The 22,335-nt window shown below is 34.7% G+C and overlaps 4 protein-coding genes across 7 annotated transcripts in view; 1 reads left to right on the top strand and 3 right to left on the bottom strand.

Moving 5' to 3' along the window:
- Positions 1-2,076, bottom strand: part of btbd10a (BTB (POZ) domain containing 10a) — a 13,578-nt gene extending 11,502 nt beyond the window's left edge. Inside the window, exons 1-2 of one of the 4 annotated variants that reach the window (XM_052598096.1) lie at positions 1,674-2,054; positions 1,047-1,196 (exon numbers count right to left, since the gene is read on the bottom strand). In XM_052598096.1, coding sequence (XP_052454056.1) covers positions 1,047-1,147 — 101 coding nt within the window. In that variant the 5' untranslated portion in view covers positions 1,148-1,196; positions 1,674-2,054. Of the gene's footprint in view, positions 1-1,046; positions 1,197-1,673 lie in introns of all 4 variants that reach the window. The other 3 variants (XM_052598097.1, XM_052598099.1, XM_052598098.1) reach the window with 3 other exon arrangements.
- A 6,561-nt stretch (positions 2,077-8,637) lies between these two features.
- LOC128013816 (uncharacterized) lies at positions 8,638-10,785 on the top strand. The gene is made up of 3 exons (XM_052596989.1): positions 8,638-8,698; positions 8,790-8,843; positions 9,802-10,785. The coding sequence occupies exon 3, from the start codon at positions 9,805-9,807 to the stop codon at positions 10,783-10,785; it is 981 nt and encodes a 326-aa protein (XP_052452949.1). The 5' UTR covers positions 8,638-8,698; positions 8,790-8,843; positions 9,802-9,804.
- Positions 10,786-10,848: 63 nt separating this feature from the next.
- On the bottom strand, positions 10,849-11,343 carry zgc:162634 (uncharacterized protein LOC555881 homolog). Its single transcript, XM_052596990.1, has one exon. The coding sequence runs from the start codon at positions 11,189-11,191 to the stop codon at positions 10,976-10,978; it is 216 nt and encodes a 71-aa protein (XP_052452950.1). The 5' UTR covers positions 11,192-11,343; the 3' UTR covers positions 10,849-10,975.
- A 6,413-nt stretch (positions 11,344-17,756) lies between these two features.
- The window catches only part of galnt18a (UDP-N-acetyl-alpha-D-galactosamine:polypeptide N-acetylgalactosaminyltransferase 18a), a 47,450-nt gene continuing 42,871 nt past the window's right edge, over positions 17,757-22,335 (bottom strand). The window contains exon 11 of the mRNA XM_052597049.1: positions 17,757-18,319. Within this exon, the coding sequence (XP_052453009.1) occupies positions 18,167-18,319 (153 nt within the window). The 3' untranslated portion in view covers positions 17,757-18,166. The remainder of the gene's footprint in view (positions 18,320-22,335) is intronic.

Genomic DNA, 22,335 nt, shown 5'->3' with positions numbered 1-22,335 from the left:
AGCCAGCCTCGTTTTTATCCACGTTAAATTCAATGTGGCATCTATTCTGACTCAGGTCTAAAGTAAAAACAGCATTTCTGCAATGGCATTGCAAGCTGACATTGATATTACTAAGACGGCACTTGCATTGACATCATAGATAGATAGATAGATAGATAGATAGATAGATAGATAGATAGATAGATAGATAGATAGATAGATAGATAGATAGATAGATAGAACTGGTTATAATAAATTGCAAATGCATGTTGTTGCTCAGTAACTTTAGTATACTAATATTCTATAAACAGGTCCTCGTGATACATGCACAAGAGATATGTAATCTGTCATAATACAAGATTCCCTACAGAAATCAGTATATACACCTTGAAACAACCAGCATTATGCACAAAAACATACGATTAAAACTAGGGCTAAGTAATGACACTCATTTCATTAATTGATTCAATTTCAATTCACAAGCTCTTAATCGACTAGACAGATTCTTTTGGCTACTTATCAGTTACAGTACAGGTACGATATATCAATTAATGCTGTAAACTATACAGGAAACCTTGTAAGTTGGTACATTACTATAATATTAAAAGTTAAAATGAACAACAGAGTCTAAATTCTATTTATTTCATAGTTATAGTAGCCCTAATCAACTATATCAATCAACCAGTTTTTATCTATACTTTTTAAATGGTGTCATCTTTTTATTCCAGTTTGTTCATATTTCAATATTTAAAGATTGGCTGTAATGAAAACTGAAAATTATGTTTGGTGAAGTTTTGTTTACACACTGAACAGACAAACTAGAGCGATCTTTGAATCTTAAGAATCTACCTATTTAAAAATTAAATCTTTTTTTTTTTCATCAAAATAAAGATCAATTAAATCTGATAACTATTAACAGCTCAGCCCCATATTTTAAATATATAAATAAAGAGCGTTTCCATCCATATAAATACATCTGACAGTGCAGTGTTTTTGAAGACAGACTTCAGAAAATCTATGGAGCAGGTGGACTCTATGACTGGGAATCTGTTATTATCCAGTCTTACCTTAAATGTCTGCAGATTCTCCTAGAGCCACATGTTGTCCTTTGATCCCAATTTTCTGAATCGCTAGAGTGGCTGTCATAAGAGATAGAATGTGCTGCCATCTCGGGAGAGTTTATATTACTGGACCTTTACACCTTAAGATCTCATATCCTAGCAGAGCAAAAAGAATTGAAACAATGTTTCATTCTATCTGTTGCCAAAACTTGCTATAATGCTTTTTATTGATTAATTACATCAGTCCAAATAGTTTTATGGACAATTAGTTGTAACGTTTAATTTTTTTTTTTCATTACTATTCTGTATATTAATATTTTTTCAGTTTATATACACACACACACACACACACACACACATATATATATATATATATATATAACTCTTTAACTGTTTAACTGTTTAAGGAGAAAAACAGTCATGATCCTTCTGGTTCCGGTTATTAAAAAAAGAAAATGTTTATAAGAAATAGTACAATGCCACATTTTTTGTTGAACTATTTGTTGAGCTAGTGACAAATAATGTCTCCTAAAAAGCCCACGAAACTGTCAAGTACTCCAGCCTAGGTAATTTGCTAGTTAGCTTAAGTTGGCGTTTAAAAGGAACGCTAACCAAACACAAGCGATCTCTCACCTGTTTCCGCTATAAGTTGAACTTGATCCGCGTGGTGTGCGTTTGAACCATAGGTTTGAACTTACTGACAGGAGTGAATACTAGCTAGCATTTATTTACATTAGCTTGTTCTTCGCCGTTAACGATGGGATAGAATGTTGAAAGATTTGAAGATGCTAACGTTACATGGCTAACCAAGGAGACAAGTTAACTAAACTGAATATCGCGAGAAGAACACACGAGAATTCGTGATAGAAACAACCTTCACCTTCAGCGCACAAAGCCTCTAGGAGTCAAGCGCAACTGTAACCATAGACATAATATATATGATGTCTATGACTGTAACAGCTAACGCTTCCGGTCCGGCAGTAAGAAGACCAGAGTAGAGGCCGTGCTAAAATGATAACATGCCTCCGGGGTTGCGCCCACAAAGTGACATCATTAGTTTCACCCGATAGTAAAATAATCTCTGGTTCAGTCAACCACAAAGTGTAGTGAAATAATATTACTTAAAATGATTACATAAGTAATACAAAAAAAAAAAAAAGTGGAAGTATAAATCAATTTAAAGGGCAGGATGAATTTATGCCTAAATAACCAAGCCTAAAACTAAAGTGCGCGATGTAAGACATTTAACACAACAGTGAACAGTTTTATTAATCTTTATTTTTCATTGTCATCATAAATTTAAGACATTTTTAACAGTTTTTGTCTTAAAAAAAATTAACAAATATTTGGTCCGACTGCTCGTTAACTTTTTTCTGGGTTCAGTTAATAGATCTAGCCTATGTTACGATCAAATAACGAATAAATACATAAAAGAGCTTTGAGCTGTCACGGCTTAGCCGCTAAAAATGATGGAAACAACATAAAAAATATAAATAAATTTTGTATAGAAAAAAAATAAATATTGTTAATAGAATTAAGGCTGAAAAGAATGGCTTGACTTCAGTCCCTGAGTTCACGTGAATTGTGTTTCTACGACGGATTCATAAGTTTTTCCAAAACTGCAATGATATCCTCTGCTTCCCTTGGATTTAGATGCTTCAGATTGGGAATAATATCTGGAAGAAGTCCTGTTTTCTCTTCGTTTTTCTTCTCTGAGGCCGTGTGGATTTCCCGAAGTTTCATCTGAAGCCAGTCTTGCCTCAGTTCCACATGTTTATGCACCCCGAGGTTGTGCATAAACTGGACTTCATTGATAGCTCTTTTTCTTTTTGATGAAGAAAAAAAATACAACATCATACATCTGAACCAAAAAAAAAAAAAAAGGAAAAAATATTAGCTACAGTATAGCCTACTTACCCCAGTGGCTTGCTATCTCCATGTGTTGAATAGAATAATATGCAGATGGAGAAAAGTACAACTGTTTTCTCCAAAAGTCCATGATTGATGGAAACCATTTTAGGAACCTTTGAAATAAAAATAAATGCGTTTATGTAAAAAAATATATATATATTTTATAACCGCAACAGTATATTTCAATGGGAAAAAATTGCATACAGCCAGTGGCGTAGCCAGGGGAGGGGCCATGGGGGCACTGGCCCCTCCTGAAAACTGATTGGCCCCCCAGTGTGCCCCCACCCTTCTACTTGTCTGTCACTCACAAATTCAAATTATAATCTTTCAGTTTAGTAAATAACTCATGATTGCGTCGCGATGCTTCTCAACGAGGACCAAGAATAGCGAGCTGCTGTTTTCCAACGAAAAAAGCACCTATTTTAAATAGCTTATGTTTTTCGATTAGCGAGTTGTTGCAGTGCAAGAAGTGTTTGGTACTAACGTTAACGTCTTTCGGTGTTAGACAGACCAGGTTCAATGACGATGTTATCTCCTAGAGCAAACCAAGATGCTAATCACTATATTTACTATGCTCCTCTGATGCTGAATGTAAAAGGGGTTTACTGCGTTACGATTTACTTTTTTTTTTTTTTCTTTTTTTTTTTCATTACAAATCGTGTAATGTTTATCTAACGCTCCACACTTGAGACTTTTTTTTTTAAAGTCTATATGGGTGAGACACATGCAAAAACATCGTTTTTTTTACTGGTCAATTTTGAGATCTGGGGCTGTTTGTCTTCAGTAACATGTCTTCTTTGAGACTTGTGGTGAAAAAAAAGTCCAAAATACACATATGGGTCTTTATTTTTCTACACCTTTAGTCTATTTGCGTCTGTAGATTCCTAATAAATTCAGTTGCCGTTTTAAATCACCATGGTGCTTCGCGATTGCTGTCTGCACCCTGGAAAGCTCTCTCTCCCTCCCTTCACACAAGTTATTGACAAAACGTCATTTGATGACACCCAGAAACATTATCAAAGAAATCATACATAATTATTTAATGCATGATTAAATAGCAAAATAAATAACTAATACTAAAATAAAACTGGACTATTTAAGCTATTCTAAACTGTTTTATAGGATCCACATATTTTAAATGTTAAATTAAAGCTACCTTTTTGAACAAGTAGCTAACAAAGTATGGATATATGATATTTTAAATCAATATGCTCAAGATTAATTAGCCTTGACATAAGTTGATTTTGTTTATTCATCAATGCAAATTTACTGCAACTGCTGCTATGCAAATTGAATGGGATGTGGATAATAAACAAAAACATATAATGAAATTATATTACATTTATATTAATTAATTAATTGTATATTTATTTCTATGAATTATTAATGTTATTCTGCATTTATATAAATAAGGCTATTATATATATATTATATAAGGCTATTATAAATAAATTATATTATTATTATTTGTGAGTTGTACACTATTCATACATTGGATTATTTTATTTACTACAGTTTTTCTTTCACTTTGTAAAGTGAAAAGTTAATACAAATTGTTTTTTTTTTTGTTTGTTTTTTTTTTTAGAGCAGTGAATAACTGCTATTAAAATATAATGGGGTATCACTGTTTATTACTGAACTCTTGAAATGATTTGGATATGCAGTTCAAACAACACAAGATTGGCCCCTCTGTATTAATCGTGGCCCCTCTTGTGCCCCCCAGTTGAAAAAATCCTAGAATCGCCCCTGCATACAGCCTTGAACTAAATATATCGCTAAGATAAAAAAAAATATATATAATATTAACTAATATTTAATAATATTAAAACAACAACACAATTTAGACTCAACTTACCATTGCTGGGTATTAAGTAAGAGATCGCGGGAGTTCGTGCATCAGTCTATCAGTTCACATTAGAGTTGGTTCACAGTTCACAGGGTGAGCTCCTTATATAGCTCTGTGTCCATTGATCAGCCGCTTTCATTATTAGTGATGATGTCACCCCGTGACTTGATGAAGAATGCGCGTGACAACACCTCTACAACACCACCAATAATTCAGCCCCCGTTAAAACCCGCCCTTGAATTTGAACTCATGTACGTCAGTTAGTGGTACAATTTCTTTAACTTCCTAGCAATAATTACACAAACAAATAAATCTTTTTTATTTAATTCCAAAGGTGTCAAACGTTTATACAAAATAAAAAAAAAAATACTTAATTTTAGCTCGGAACTGCTCTGTTATTTAAATCAGGTAGTAAATTAAATTATATTGTATTATACTTACTATCTTATTTTAATTTCAGGTTGTTTGCTGTATGTGTATTTTGTATTATTTTATTAACCTTAAAGTTGGTATAAATTGTACATACTGAGTTTTTTTTTTTTTTTTGTGAAATAGTTGTATCCACTTAGACTAATAAAAAGCTTTCCAGATTTTCTCTGAAGATGTACAGAAAAAGTATTCATTTATGGACTGCAACTATGATAGCAGCTGTTTTGTACATGTTTTCTCTATCAGATGGTAATCCAGCCAAAGAACCTGCTGCAGTCACAGGTGTCCAGGGGGGCACCCCCAGGAGGTGGACGGCTCTGTCCTACTTTTATGGCCACTGGATGGCAGATTGGGTAACTATGAGCGAAGTTTTCTAAATGTAGCCCAGGAATAGCTATGTCATGACACAGAGAGTGTGTTTGGGTACCTAAACAGGTCTGACCCGTAGATCTTACCTCGTGGTGTGGTTAGGGTTTCTCTCCAAGCTATGGGCTTCTGACTCAAGAAAAATATGGGGGTATGATGACATACGAGGCAATAAGCATCACTTCAGTCTGTAAATTATAGCGGACCGGAGAGATCGTCACCCAATATCTATGTTTTATGCAATAACCAGCAAAGTGCATGCTGTATCCAATACTGCTTATTCTTGAAATGTTCACTGCATCTTGCATTGCACCTGTCCATGAGCTAATGTTTCTTCCTTTGGCATTCTGTAAAACAAACTTCGCAGGTGGTAAGCAGCTAAAGTTGTTTACATACCAAATTCACAAGATTTATGGCTGACAAGGCCTGCATGTTGAAGATGTTTGACCCCATCCCTCTCTTTTGCAGTACTGTGTATGGGCTGAAGTGGGCATGGCCTGTTTAGATGACACCCACCAAACAAATAGACCTTTGACCCTTGCAAGAGATCCCTAGCACAGTCCTAACAATCCTCAGCAGTATTTATACCCTTTGGAGGCAGGAGGGGGGACCTTTTGACCCCAGAACTGTAGTTCTCATTACCTCATGCTTTATCGATGCGGGTCCTGTCACCAGCAGTGTGTGTTACCACTACACATGATTATTCAGGAGAATTCAGGGGGAGATATCAAGTCACCTAAGGACACCCAATGCAGTCATGCCACAGGTATAAATGCCATTCAGCTCCTTGTGACACAATGAACTGAATTTATGTTAAGTGCCATCATGTGGCTATTTTTGGTCTTTCTCAAGGTTTATTGAGTGGTAAAATATTTTTTATGTTGGTTGATTTGAAAACAACCTTGGATATCCAAAATGAATGGGGACGCATGTTAATAACTTCCACCTGAAATATCTGACAACAGGTCAAATATTCTACATTTTTAAAAGGAGGTATTATCATAAAATATTGGTTCTGAAACATTTTAAGATTTATAGTCATATTTTAGAAAATTAAATTTGTGAAATATTATTTTTATAGTGATTTTACTGTTGTTGTTTTTCCGATGTAGGACATCAAAATACAATGCCACAAGATTTGCTTTTTATTGAAAAAAGTGTTAGATGCTTGGAAGACTGAAAGAATAGAATAGAATAGACAGGTCTGATATGTATTTTTACTAGTATTTATTGCTATAGTATACAGATAGAAAATAGTACAATATGCAAAGTATTAGAATAGAATAGATTCGAATAGAGACAGGTCTGGTGTGTCATTTTGCATTAATAGTTATGATACAGTAGTATAGACAGAAATGATATTCAGTGTGCAGTGTATTAGAATAGTCAGAATAGAATAGAGTAGAACATAATAGAATATAGACAGGTCTGGTGTGTATTTTTGTATTTACAGCTATGATAACAAATTATGTACAATGTTTAGTGAATTAGAATAGAATAGAATAGACAGGTCTAATAAGTATTTTTGTATTTACTGCTATGATACGTAGTGTACAGACTACAAAATATGTACAATGTGTAATGTATTAGAATAGAATAGAATAGAATAGAATAGAATAGAGACAGGTCTGGTGTGTAATTTTGTATTTATAGGTATGATACATACAATAGTAAACAGAAATTATATTCAATGTGCAGTGTATTAGAATAGTCAGAAAATAATTGAACAGAACTCAATAGAATAGAATAGAATATAGACACATCTGGCATGTATTTTTTTTTGTATTTCATGCTATATGAAAGGATAGAAAATATGTACAATGTATTAGAACTGAAAATAGAAATAGAAAATAATAGAGACAGGACTAGTGTGTAATTTTTGTATTTATAGCTATAATAAAAAATTATGTACAATGTTTAGTGTTTTAGAATAGAATAAAATAGAGACAGGTTGAGACATGTATTTTGTATTCATAGCTATGATACATAGTATAAAACCAGAGAAAATGTACTAAACCAACCAAACAGAAAGTAAATAACACAAAGGTGTGCTAATACACATATAATTTACAAAATAAACTATTAATAAATCATATAAAAAGCACAATAAATATTACAACATTGTAGCAAAAAATAAATAAATAAATTGTAAATGTATTTTAAAAAGGTTTTGGGAGGAACTAAATAAAAATATCTGTCTTTTCTTTTGCGAATAAACCTTGAACTTTGTGACCTTTTTCATCTAGTGACGCTGGTTGATTTAACCTTACGTAGCTTCAAAGAAACTGTTTAGTGAGCGGAAAGATATCATAACACGTTTCATGCAGGTTCACATGCGATATTCCCACTAGTCCGTAAAAAGAATGGCAGTAAAAATCATTTTAGTTGCTACTTGCTAACGCGATAGACCACGGAAGCCATTTCTAAGAAGAAAAGCTCTTTATGTGAGAAAGGGATTTCTCCAACAGTGAAAATATTGGACGCACAGAGCACTGAAGCTTATTCATGAATGGACTGAAGATATAAAGGTTAAGTAACTCTTCGTTGTCACAGTAACGGCGTGATTTATGAAATTAAAATGTTCAATACACACAAATGCGAGCAAAAATTGTCTTTACAAGTCGTTTGTTTTTAGAATGTATTTTACATTATAATTTCATTAGATACATGCTGTTCATAAATGCTCGAAAATGTCGACACGTACAGAGCATGCGCAGTCGGCAACACACTGAAGCGGTAATTGGCGGAAACATTGGAGTGTGTAATTTGTCAATGAGCAAAATAGGTAAGTACATGACAGTTTTCCTTTTGGTTTAGAGTCAGAACTCAAGAGTACATGACATACTTTTAAATGAAAAGCAGTTTGTTAGATATCTAGTCGCAAAGGATTAGCAGTTAAGCAAGCTGCTTTCTCTAACAGAAGTCGCTGAGTATCTGTGGAGAACGACGTCTCGATGAACTAAGTTTTAAACTGTAGATTTGATTTCAACTTTAGATACAGCGTTTCTCAACAAATGTATCCACAAGTCTGCTCTCCTCATTACTGTTACTGTTTTGCAGGACTTTTAAGGTCCTGTCTGAGAGAAAAAGTGACCAGCTAAATCAGGTAAGAGTTACACGAGTTACACAAGAGTTGGAACATAGTTGAAAAAATGATTCCACATTTGAGTTAAATGCATTTGTTTTCACATTGACAGTTTTACTTGGGGGAAGAAACAGGACAAATAAGAAATTTCACTCTGGCGAGGCATGTGAGTATACACGAAAAAAATATACTACACCAGTCAACAACTGAAATTAATGAAAACCTTTCCAAAAAAAAAAAAGAAAGAAAGAAAAGTTGTCCTTAAATCAAAATGCTTTCTTGTCTTAGGATAACTTTGATGAAATTTTTTGATCCACTTGATTAAATGTAAACTACTGTGTAACTGTAACTTATGACAGAGCCTTCAGATATTTCCCCATTATGTTACATTGATGGTTTGTTACACTGCACCAGGCATATTAAACATGCATCTATATAGCGATAAATACTCATTATGTAAATATATATTTATACAGTTGTACATATGTGCATATCTGTACACTGCCGGCCCAAATAAATAATTTGAATTAATTTTAATGATTTTAAAATAACTCACAGATGCTGCATTGATTTGATCAAAATACAGTAAAAATTTTATATTGTGAAATATGACTGCAATTTAATTTGATAAGTTTTCTATTAAAATATGTTTTCAAATATAATTTATTTGTTTGATGGCAAAACTTAATTTTCTCCATTGCTACTCCAGGCTCCAGTGTCACATGATCCTTCAAAAATCATTCTAATATGTTGATTTGGTGCTCCAGAAGCATTTAATATTATTACCAATATCATAAACAGTTTTGCTGCTCCTTACTTTTGTGGAATCCGTGATACACAACCATTCAAAAGTATGGGGTATGTAAGATTTAAAAAAAAAAACTTTCTTGGCAAGAATTTATTTGATAATTCAGAAGTGAAAGTGAAGACATGCATAAGGTATAAATGATTTATTATTTCAAATAAATGCTGTTTTTTGGTACAACATTTTATTAAAGAGTCCTTAAAAAGCGATCAACATTTCCAGTAAAATATTAAGCTGCACAACTGTTTTCAACATCAGTAATAATAGGAATTGATAATATAATCAGTGTGCTTTGTTTTTACTCTTTGATTTTGTAAAGGAAATGGCTTCTCTCCCAACAATGAAGAACATTCCCAATGTTGAAAATGCCTTTAAAGCATCCAAGAAACACAAAAACAAGAAAAGGAAAAAGGATAAGGGCAAAAAGCATGTGCCTGACTTCTTGTTGCACGACGGCTGCCACGAGGCAGTGTTTACACAAATGCAAGAGACTAAGAAAAGAAAGAAGGCAAAGAAGAAAATCAAACCGAAGGAAGACTTTCAGCAACCTACATTAAATAAACAGTTCAAGCAACCTGAAGATACGCACCAAACTCAGCCCATCATCTGCATCTCCCCTGATCAGAAAACACCATATTCACCTGTGAAGGAGTGTAATAGAAGTGTGAAACGTAAAAAGAGAGTCGTTTTCAACTTGCCACCCGAGCAGAGCCAAGCTCCAAAGACAAATGATGAAGAATATGGAAAGAAGCAGCTGGTCAGTGAAAGCAGCTTGGAATCCAACACAGCTGAAGAAATGACCAGCCAAGACCTGTTTATTACACAGAAATCATTCTTGGATCCATATGTGGAGATCTCCAGCAGCTCAAGCTCCAGTACTAATGGGAAGGTGCCAGAGAACCTCTCATGTAGTTTAACTGCTGAAGCAACAACTCAAACCGAAAACTTCTTCACCTTCCCGGCACTCTCCACTTCGCTCAAGTTTCAGAAGCAGCAGCAGAACACGTCCAAAAGCCTGGAGGAACCAGTAGACCTGAGCCTGCCAAACAGAACAAGACAAATGCACGGCCCAAAACAACCCACTGTAGATTGGGAAAAACCACCCATGCTGAAGATATCAGGCACATCGAGTGAAGACGGCGATACGGTGCCCAAGGCCAAAGGTGATCTGCTCCAGCTGAAGGTCATCCAGACCCGCTTGAATGAGTCTTTCTTTTTTAAGGTGAAGGGTGAAGATTCTCCAAAGCCCATGTGCCCTTTGATGAAGCTCACGGAAAGAGTTGAGAAAAGAACGAAGAAGTAAAATCAGACCAAGATGTTATACATTCACGAGGGGGAAAAAAGCAGAGAGTTCTGTACACATAGCTTTGTTATTCTGCATTTTACATCATTTGCTTCAATGTTTATTCAGTATATGAATGTTCAGTTTGTTTACAAGCAAGCATTGTACACAAAAGTTCCTACAGTTAAAACAGTCTCACCGTTGTACAGTTTTAATTGTGTCTAAACAGCTTGATTCCCATCCACTTCCAAAGGTGAAAGAAAACATAGACAGGAATTGTTACTGGCAGCAGCAGGCTGTAGAAACACACGCTGCTTGCGCTCGTACAGCCTTGAGGGAAATTTTCATCCACTGCTGCGGAGTAAAAAAGTCCAGACAAAGATATCAGTGGTACAAGAACAGTCACTGTAGACAGGGAGAAAAACATTGTGACAGAAAATGAAGAGTGAAGTATTAGCTTTATAAATTCAAGATTGAGTGGGTTTTTCAGTCGCTGCACTCTTATGGATCATTCTTGCATCTTGTGGGATCATCTTAGGAATACCATCAATGATGGGATATGCGATACCAGGCTGTTCGTTTATTAATTCGTTGCTACTTTCGTCGTACCTTGAAAAGATCAGAAGCAGATACATGTATTAATATTATTGATAACGATAACTGCACATCCCTTACAAAGATGTTTCATGTTAAACATATTTAATAATAGTTACTATAAACCACACTCAATGAATATGGGATCCAAAGCAGATTGTCTTTCAGATTTCTTTGTAATTCTGTAGCATTTTTGTTTCTCTGTTTTTTAAAATAGCTTTTATAATTATAGTTTAATTGGTTTATACACATACAAATAGGCCATAAGCTTATCACATAGAATAAAACATTTTTAAAAAGTACCTATGATGACTATTGATAATCATAATCTGAAAAGCCCTTTCAAAAAAATCTGTGAAAAGTTTATGAATAAAACCATATCTTCATATAAAGCAGAAAGCTTTGAAAAGTGTAATTCTGTAACATTTTGCCTCTTTTTTTTATAAAGTAGTGTTAAAATTAGTATATTTTTTATGCAAAATTATAATAATATTTATGTTAATAGTAAACGCTTTTATTCATTTACAAAATAAGTCCTAAATGATAAAAAAAAAAAAAAAAATACTAACTATGATGTTTGTCAGTAGTAGCTACACCAAGGTAAAAGTTCGTAATGGAAATGTATCGACTGGTGTTTTATGACATCACCACTGCTATATAACTACTGTACGTCCCATCATAAGGCAATAATATAATGCATGATGAACAGTCATACCTCAGGGGTTTTTTGGACAGTGGACACAAGAAACTCCAGCAGAGACTCATCAAACGGCTGACTCTGACTCTGGCCGTCCTTCACTGCAGCGCTGCGGATCTCTGAACACTAAACACTCCAGTGCCAAGTGTCCTCAATGCATGAGACTAGTGATGTGACATTTCTGAAGACAGCAGAAGGGCTGAAAAACAAACAACTAAACTAAACTTATCTGACAGAGCCAACAGTAAACCGGAAGCGCCGAGCTAGGCGCATTTGTAAACGTGTCCCCTGATATTTTACATTCGTGAGATGGTTCCGGTGGCAGATTGTTCTATTTGAAAATTATTGTCATTTATAACAAAAAATATTGATATATCTGGGTTTACATGGTCTGCACAGTACAAAGAACACTCTGGAAGCAGATATTTAGAAATATATAATTAATTTATGTGTTAGGACAGACATAATTAACAATAATCAAATGTAGGCTTTATTGCATTGATCAAAATAATAATAACAATAAAAAATCAAGTAATAATACAAAAATGTACGTACGTAATAATTAAATTAATAATTTAAACTAGATCTAACTATTGTTACTGATTAAAAAAATAAAAATAATAATTGGCTTTTTCAGCTGGCAGCGAGCCATTCATTCAAGACAATTGTCATATAATGTCACTGTTTTTCTTATGCATCACACGCATTTTATTATTTTTATTATCATTCATAGATATTGTATAAATATTATTTTTATCTGCATCGATAAGAAAGACAAACGTATGATATAAGAGTTTAGTAATATATGTAAGCTAATAATCTGAAGAAGAACAAGAAAAAAAAGTGTAATAGTGGAATTATGTCACTACTAAATAAAAATAAGGGTTCACTACAGACTGCATTATATACTGTTTTATATCAAGAGAAATAAATAATTATAGAAATAAGGTGTTGATTCGTAGGAATCATAGTGAGAGGAATGCATTTAAGCATTTGAAATAGATTTATTGGATAGAATTATGTCATTTTATGCCTCATTAAACATAATATCTCGAAAGCGGTGTGTGGCGCTCTTGCCTAAAGTATATTGTAAAATAGAAACCGAACTGGAGAAGCTGAAGAGATTATTGATGAACAGCAGATGTCGCCAGTGAACTGTGTGTTTTAAAAGAATCAACTAACCAAATATTGCAGGGAAAAACCTTTACTTTGAAGCGCTTTTTGTGAAACAAGCTGAGACTTAAATAAAAGGCAGAAGCTGCCAGTATTGATTTTGAGTGGCTCTCAGAAGACTCATTCACACAAAAGACTCCAGCAAAAGTCAAGCATCTGACCAGCCTTCTTCTGTCCAGCGGTGGCTGGATCCTCCTCTTGATTTGAGAGCAGCTCTGGTTATTCATCCAGCTGGTTTCTCAAGACTTGTCCAGGGGTTTATCAGGGGTTTATTTCTTTGGGATGTGCTGTTGTGGCAGATCTCTTGTTCAAGTCAGGCAAGGTTAACTCTAATTTTATGGAGGAGACAGCATGGGCAATTCCATGTTTGTGTGTACTTCCACCAAAAACACAGAAAGGGACACATTTCCCTCAATATTCCCACACTGCCAAATTGAAAGCTGTTTTGAGTCAATATTTGCAGTGTTTTAAGCTGATGGAAGAGAAAAAGCTGGAAAGAAGCTCATGGGCACCAGAGAGCTCAGTTCACTGACCTGCCAAGCATGTCAAATGAAACAAACCCGCTCCAGGTCAAAGTCAGGACAGACGGCATTGTGGGTAGGTGCGCTCTTCATTGCACTGAACGAATCGATTGCCTCAGCCATGTGAAATCTGGCTATACCCTCTTACTCTTTTGAAAATGTTTACTTCTGTGTCTGGGACCTAAGAGCTGATCACTGGAAAAACAAAAACAGAAAATGAATTTAAAATGAACTGAATTTAAAGCTGAAAATGTGTGTTACTTGATTAAGAAATCAAATAAAAATTGTGGGATATTCAAGGTTTACTGTTCATTAATAATCCATTACATTTACCTTGTTTAATTTTCACAAGTTGGTTAACCGTAATTATTGCTGAAATAACATATTTATTGTTAAACGTGTCTTCTATGTTTGAAAAATGTGTTGGATGCGTAAAAAGAGACAAACCTTAGGTTAGTTAAATGTCTGTCTGAGCTTATAAGAGCTCTTGCCTTCGGCTGTGATTTTTATCTTCGTATTAAACTGGGCTAACATTGCACATCTCTACTGTGGTCTTTTCAACTAAAACAATTTGTTCTCTGTCAACTGATGGCAATTAGACAATTTTGCTATTGCCTTCTGTTGCCATTTCCAGCCAGCATCTTTCAGAAATGTTTTCTCAGTTGCTAGTGAATCCAGTTAATCAAGCTTGAACCTTTTTCTGCTCCATTATCTACCACAGCATGAACGCTGAGCAACATATGATTGTGTGAACTCATTATTTCCTTTTGTTTCAGTTTCCATTAATGCAGATGGTACCAACAGCGAAATATACAAACAAACAGCAATATGCTTCCTGAAATATCTGAGTGGGCCAGTGTGCACAAGATGGCACCGGGTAATTTCTTGCCCATGAAAAATAATTAAAAACCATACACTTCACGTCATTTAATGCAGCCGAATTCAAGGAGTACATTCTCTTTTTTCTAGTATTTGATATTGTGAAGATATGGAACTGACGGTTCAATAGAAAAATACCTTCATTTACATTAAGGATAAACATTTAAACATAAAACACAGGCCTATAATCAAACTTTAAACCCAGAGTTTTCAGCCTTCTGGTGAATTAAAACACTCATTTTTTCATGTCAATTTGTAGCTACAAAATGAACATTTGCTAAAGATCTAAGCATTAGTATATAATTTAATAATTTTAGCTAATGTTCTTAATTATTGTTCTTTATTATTGTTCTTAATTTTTTTGTTACTATAGTGTTTCAGAGAAAATTTAGCTTTTTATACTCTTTTAGAGGTTTCTATGATGGTCTATATGATCTAGCTTCTGCTAATAAAAAAAATAGTCCATTAAGATGAGGTAGGGCCTACTTATTAGTGTTATTTCATAGGCAAAAAGTCCATTGTTCATTGTCAATAGTGTAGAGATGTATAAAGCACAACTCACACGGAAATCACATTCAACCCTGTTGAAAAAAACAGCATATGCTGGTTATGTATGTTTTGAAGCTGGGATGCTGGTTTGAGCTGGTTTAAGCTGGTCCCTTGCTGGTCTAAGCTGGTTCTTTGCTTGTTTAAGCTGGTCCCTTGCTGGTTTAAACTGTTCCTTTGCTGGTTTAAACTGGTCCCTTGCTGGTTTAAGCTGGTTCTTTGCTGGTTTAAGCTGGTCCCTTGCTGGTTTAGACTGGTCCTTTGCTGGTTTAAGCTGGTCTTTTGCTGTTTTAAGCTGGTCCTTTGCTGGTTTAAGCTGGTTCTTTGCTGGTTTAAGCTGGTCCTTTGCTGGTTTATGATGGTTCTTTGCTGGTTTAAGATGGTCCTTTGCTGGTTTAAACTGGTCCTTTGCTGGTTTACGATGGTCCTTTGCTGGTTTAAACTGGTCCTTTGCTGGTTTAAGCTGGTCCCTTGCTGGTTTAGGATGGTGCTTTGCTGGTTTAAGATGATTCTTTGCTGGTTTAAGCTGGTCCTTTGCTGGTTTACGATGGTTCTTTGCTGGTTTAAGATGGTCCTTTGCTGGTTTAAACTGGTCCTTTGCTGGTTTAAGCTGGTCCCTTGCTGATTTAGGATGGTCCTTTGCTGGTTTAAGCCAGTCCTTTGCTGGTTTAACCTGGTCCTTTGCTGGTTTAAGCTGGTCCCTTGCTGGTCGTATGATGGTCCTAAACTGGTCCGACTAGCTAAGGACCAGCATAAACCAGAAAAGGACCAGCTTAAACCAGCACCCCAGCTTCAAAACATTCCTAACCAGCTGTTTTTTTTTTTTCAACAGGGAACCCAAACAGATTTTTGTTGATCAATGCAGTGAATTTGCATGACCAACTTGAACCCATTGCGAAATCTCTTTAAGTAATCTTTCGCACTTACATCAAATTCCCAGTCGCAACTGCAGGACATTAGGTAGTGTGAATAATGTTATTGGCAAAAAACAATCTCCTGTTCACTTTAATAGAGAATAACATTTTCTCCATGTCCAGTATTCTAATTACTTTGCTCCTTTTGCACAGCACTTTATGTAGAATAACTGTAGCAGATAGTGAAAGGTCCTTGGGAGAATAAAGTAATTTAATAAACTCATCGAGGGTTTGGCTTCTCAGCCTGTGGGATTATGAGGTTCAGAAGTGCTAACCAAACACTTTTCAGGCCTGATTACAAGCTCTCCAAATGCTCTGGGCTTCACACACTTCTCTCACTTAAAATAGAACTGAATTAAAAATGATCCAACAGATAACACAATGCTGGGTTACTATAGGACCTACCTAATGTTAGGTTATTTTAGCCCAGTGGATTGGGAAAGGAAGTTTTATTATTGCTATGTAAATAAATAAGGCCAAGGAGCTCATATAAAAAGTGCTTCCTGACAAAATATAATAATTTTGCCTCTCAGAAGGTCAGTCGGAAAAAGGAGTTTTATCATCTCAGGAGGCAAACTGTATATCTGACAGGTCTGAAGTGAAATAGAAGGAAGATGAGAAATTGTTTAATCGATACAAACTATTTCAAGGATGCAGGGATATTGGAGACTTCTTGACAAATGCACTTCTAAAACTCATTTAGCTTTCCCATTTCTGGGGATGTACTGTAGCTTTTCCAAAAGATTGTCAAGACATTTAGAGGTTTTCAATTGTTTAAATAGCATAAATAAAGAAACTCTCAGTGGTTTAAATATAACAAACAACAATCTCCAGTTCTGTCTTTGAGGTTTCAGCCTTGCCAATGTTTTTTCCTCTTTTTTTTCTAGGAAACAGAAATGACAGAAAGGCTCATGAAACTGTTGTTCCTTGTTCAAGCAGCGTGTGTGTCTGTGTTTGAGAGATTTGGATAGCTCAGAGCTCTGTGAGGATGTCAAGTGTTGCTGACTTTGATTAAAATGATGGTTTTGTCCCACAAGAGATGGGAAGACAGAAAATACGAGATTTTCCCGAAAGCAGAAATGAATTTGACTGAACTGTGAATGTGGAGCTTTAATTTCCGTGAATGCGAGAACTCTTATGGCATGAATAGAAAAACTGTATGAATAGAGACTTCTGGAGCTTAAATTAAGATTTTATACCATAGCAGTTGATATTTTTAAACCGCCATCCTTTTAAGAAAGCTGTTTTAACCAGATGGTCCAATGCAAAATTCAAGAACAATGAGTTAAAAGTCTTTATTGTTTTTAAGAAAGACTATTTATATTTATAAAATATTTTTTCCACATCAAATAATCACAAACATCATTCACAAACCTGAGGAAAAAAAACATTTTAAATTTGTGCTACACAGTAGCAAAACTACTAAATGCTTAAATACACAAGAGCTAATCATACAGCAGAACATTTAAAGAGACAGTTCACTGAAAAAATGAAAAAGGTGAGTAAATAATGACAAAATGTTCATTTTTGGGTGAACTATCTATTAATTACTCACCCTCATGTCGTTCTAAACCCATAATACCTTCTCTACTCTTGTGAATGGCAACAGACCGACCCAGAACAGCAGAAATTATGAACAATATGGTTGAAAAAGGACTATTTTATTAATGTCCTTACTACCTTTCTGGGCCTTGAACGTGGTAGTTCCCTTGCTGTCTACTGAGGGTCAGAAAGCTCTCGGATTTCATAAAAAATATCTCAATTTGTGTTTAGAAGATGAACAAAGGTCTTACTTGTTTGGAACGACATGAGGGTCAGGTCAGTAATTAATGACAGGAATTTTCATTTTTGTGTGAACTATCCCTTTAAGCATCATTGTCTCTAGTCTAAACCATCTGTTCTGGTCAAAATTAAATGTTTGACACTTGCTCCATGTTGACTTTGAGGTCCGACACAAGACAATAAAGATGTTTACAGTGTTAAAAACAGAGAACAGCAGCCTTCCCTCGACACAACAGTGTGTGAAGGGACACTGTATCTCAGTCCAGTACATATCCACAGATGCGTCCCATTAGACACTAGGCTTTTAGAACTTTCCCAAGCAGTATGTTGGTAATTGTCCATTTCTGACTGCTGCACTGTTGAAGGGCCAGCTGATATCCATGATCCACATCCGCACTTTCAACCAACTCCAAACAACGCTTCGACTTCCTATTCTGAATGGAGCCTCCCTGCAAGACACAATACACATCCAAATGAGTGAACAATGACATTAAATTGGTCCAGGATCATGAAGGATGTTGATTTGTATTACACTTTTTACAAAAAGAGGTAATATAATCCCTTTAATTCGAAAAACATGGAGCAGACATATCCTTTCTAATGCCGGATCCGAGCGGCACTAAGTGAGAAATCAAAGCGACACTTGCACCTCGAGAAACATATTTCTTTCAGTCAGTAAATAGAGTATGAAATACACCACCAAAGCCAGAAGCCTTTCCGAACAATGTCAAAAGGGAAGTGATGTTCTTGAAGTGGTAGCTTCTGAAGAAGAGCCTGAGGGATTGAGAGTCTTACAGTGTTGAAGGAGGCTCCGGTGACATGAAAGAGGAGGCCGCGGGCGAAGAGTCGCTCTCATCCAATCATCTGCCACTGTATGAAATCCAAGGTGTATGAAATGCCAAATGTCTCGCTACACAGGCTAAATCACATTATTGAAGATGCACAGTTGGAATATTTGTATTACTTTTATGGCATTTGTCATTTCCATGGCTGCAACATTGGCATTTGAAAACAAAATGTTTTACACTGTGCTAAGTGTGAAACTACATTATTGGATAGAATACCTTCATATGGTGGTTAGTGGTGGCAATTTAGGACAATATAGATGGTAGAGTAGCACATAGTGTGTAGTGCATTATTCAGAACTCAACTTTACACTTGAACAAAACTCTTACCCCATGTCTTAAACTTACACCAGTGACCAAGATCTTTTTTTATTTATTTAAAGTTGCGCTTTAAATAAAACAGGAAGAATTCGTTGTGTACAAGCCTGTTGCAGATATAATTTTCTATACCAGTGACCTTCAGTTGTCTGAGTATTGTTTAAATGGTTGTGTGGTTGCTTAACATGTTCAACTCACACAAATTATACTCAAGTATTAAATAACCATTAAGATGACAACTGTAGATACAGTATAAAATAGGAGCAGTGATATTAATTATAAAATATATTTTTTACTCTTTTCAATTTTATAATGTATAAAATTAAAATGTGTGTTATACTGTAGGTATTCACAATATATATGGGCATGTGTCTAAATGAAGAGTTAATTTGCAAAAACAGATAACTCTCAGTTTTCAAAAATCATGTTTTTTCAATGTGTATTCTAATTAATCTCAGTCACACTGCAGTTGGGTTATTTTAAGTAAAAAAAATAGGAGTTATCAGTTTTTGCTAATAAACTCTTCTTCAAATGTTAATTTGCAATACATGCTTCTGAATTTGGAGACAAAAGCACCTCTCAGTCAATTATACCTTGAATTATAAACACAATTATGCTATTTTCTTGAAGTCCCACTGAGATTTAAAATAAATATTTAAATATTTTAACACCACATTTCAATAACACTTTAGTATAGGGTCCAATTCACACTAATAAGTAGTTGCTTATTAGCATGTCTATTATTAATGTATTGGCTGTTTATTAGTGCTTATAAAGTACATATGATGCATAACATCCATAATCCTACCCAATACCCTAAACTTAACAACTACCTTATAAACTATTAATAAGCAGCAAATAAGGAGTTAATTGAGGCAAAAGTCATAGTTAATGGTTAGTTAATAGTGAGAATTGGACCCTAAAATAAAGTGTGACCCACATTTCATTTAGCCCAGTTTGGGAAACGCTGTACCAATACAGTTTACTTTAAGGTCCAAATCTCGCTATTAACAAATCGTATGTATTAACAAACTATGTATTTTCCCTCATTAAACTCCTAATTTGCTGCTTATTATTAATTAGTAAGGTAGTTGTTAAGTTTAGGTATTGGGTAGGATTAGGGATGTAGAATACTGTAATTCAGAATATGTACTTTATAACCACTAATAAACAGCCAATATGTTAATAATACATTACATTTACCTTTAGTCATTTTGCAGATGCTTTTATCCAAAGCGACTTACAGCTGGGGGATACATAAAGTGATTCTTCTTAAAGAGGCAAACAGACACAGCAAGTGCTACAAGCTAGAATATTAATACGCATGTTAATAAGCAACCAGTTAATAGAGAGAATTGGTACCTATACTAAAGATTTACTATTATGTTTTATACATTTGGTGATGTTGATAAAGATGTCATTTCTCTTTTTATAACAATTCAAAAGTAGTGCTGTCAAACAATTAGTTCCAAAATACATTTTGTTTGCATAATATATGTGTGTGTACTGTGTTTATTTATTATGTATCTATAACTACGTGCACTTATAGTATATATTTTGAAAATACATTTATAGTCATAGAATTTATATAATATATAAATATAATTAATATATAAAAAACATATTTTTCTGAAATATATACATGCATGTGAGTGTGTGTGTATGTGTGTGTGTGTGTGTGTGTGTGTGTGTGTGTGTATATATATATATATATATATATATATATATATATATATATATATATATATATATATATATATATATATATATACACACGCATACATACACACACATGCACACACACATACACACACACACACACAATACACACACACAAACAGCATACACACATATATTATGTAAACAAAAACTGTTTAGGATGTGATTAATCGCTATTAATCATTTGACAGCACTAGTCTAAAAGTAATCTAAATGTAATCAGAATATATTACCTAAAATGAATAAAATTTTCATTATGTAATTTGTAATCAGTAACAGATTAGAATTTATATTATTTGTTTCTCTCTCACTCTATATTTCAATTTTGTGAAATAGAATTGTAGTAGTATGACTCCATGCAATTTTTCGTGATCATATACATTATAAACAAGGTATTATTAAGACCCCATTCATTATAAAATAATTTGGCAAGCATCGTTGAACAGGTGTCACCTAGAGGAACACAGCATCTGCTTCAATTATGTTTTTGTTCCAAATCAGCCTCCCTAAAATAATGTCACTGACCGCTGGTGGAGCCAAACACACTAAAGGACGAAATAACATGTGTCATGTATGCTTAACGGCGCATTTATTCACGACCTGTCAAGCGGTATCCTGGTAACAGACTGAAAAGCAGACAATGTGAGTCAATAAAAACATAATTAAAGCCATTTCTGATGCTCTCCTGTGTGTCAAGAGCCAGATCACTCTTTCACTGGCTTTGTCATCAATTATTCATCGCACCTAAAAGGCCACAATGGATTCGGCCCACCCGATCCCATTTTAAATAACCTGAAGAAAAAAGGTGTCTGTCTTTATCCCTCTGAGCTCGTGTGAGACATTAAAGCACGTCCCGAGGGTTTGTGTGAGAATTGATATCGTTCCTACTCTTACACTTTTCCTGTAAGCGCATGTTTGTTCATCTACTGCGACATCTCTCCCAAGGGGGCAGCATTACCCTTTCCTAATAACCCCATTCTGACATTTCCAGCACACTTCAGCTAAACCTTTTAGACGACACAGCCTGCTGTGACATATATTAATTCACCTGACTTTTAATAGAGAAGCATATATTACGTGCGGATGAAATCAAGATGTCTGCTACGATCCCGAACGGTGCTTGAATTGAATTAAGAGAGCTTTACAACACACACACACACACACACACACACACACACACACACACACACACCTCTGAATTATTAATGCTCGATATCCAGAAAGTGTCCACTGCAGTCACACAGCCGGAGGGCTAACAGATGCTGCAAATTGACAGAAAATTTTAAGGGAAAGTTTTGAACTAGTATTTCAATGATACCAAAACTTATTAAAAAAAATGGAACGATTTTGACAATGGCTTTAAATGAGTTGTGCAGTAAAGGATGTCTGTGAGTAATGAGGATTGTGTAGAATGCAATGAAGCTCTTTATGGCCAGGGTTGTTAAAGCTTATTATAACTACAACTAAAACCATAAAAAACTGACCAGTTAGCAAAAACTGACCACTGCAATACTCCACTTATTTAGATGTAGGGCTCCAAAACCAGGATAAAAAAATGTTTTGAGCGTACAATTGATTGTTTC

Source organism: Carassius gibelio, chromosome B25, assembly GCF_023724105.1.
Source record: "Carassius gibelio isolate Cgi1373 ecotype wild population from Czech Republic chromosome B25, carGib1.2-hapl.c, whole genome shotgun sequence".
Classification (NCBI taxonomy): Eukaryota; Metazoa; Chordata; class Actinopteri; order Cypriniformes; family Cyprinidae; genus Carassius; species Carassius gibelio.
Note: the sequence above shows the minus strand (reverse complement) of the source record. Positions and strands in the feature narration are given on the sequence as shown.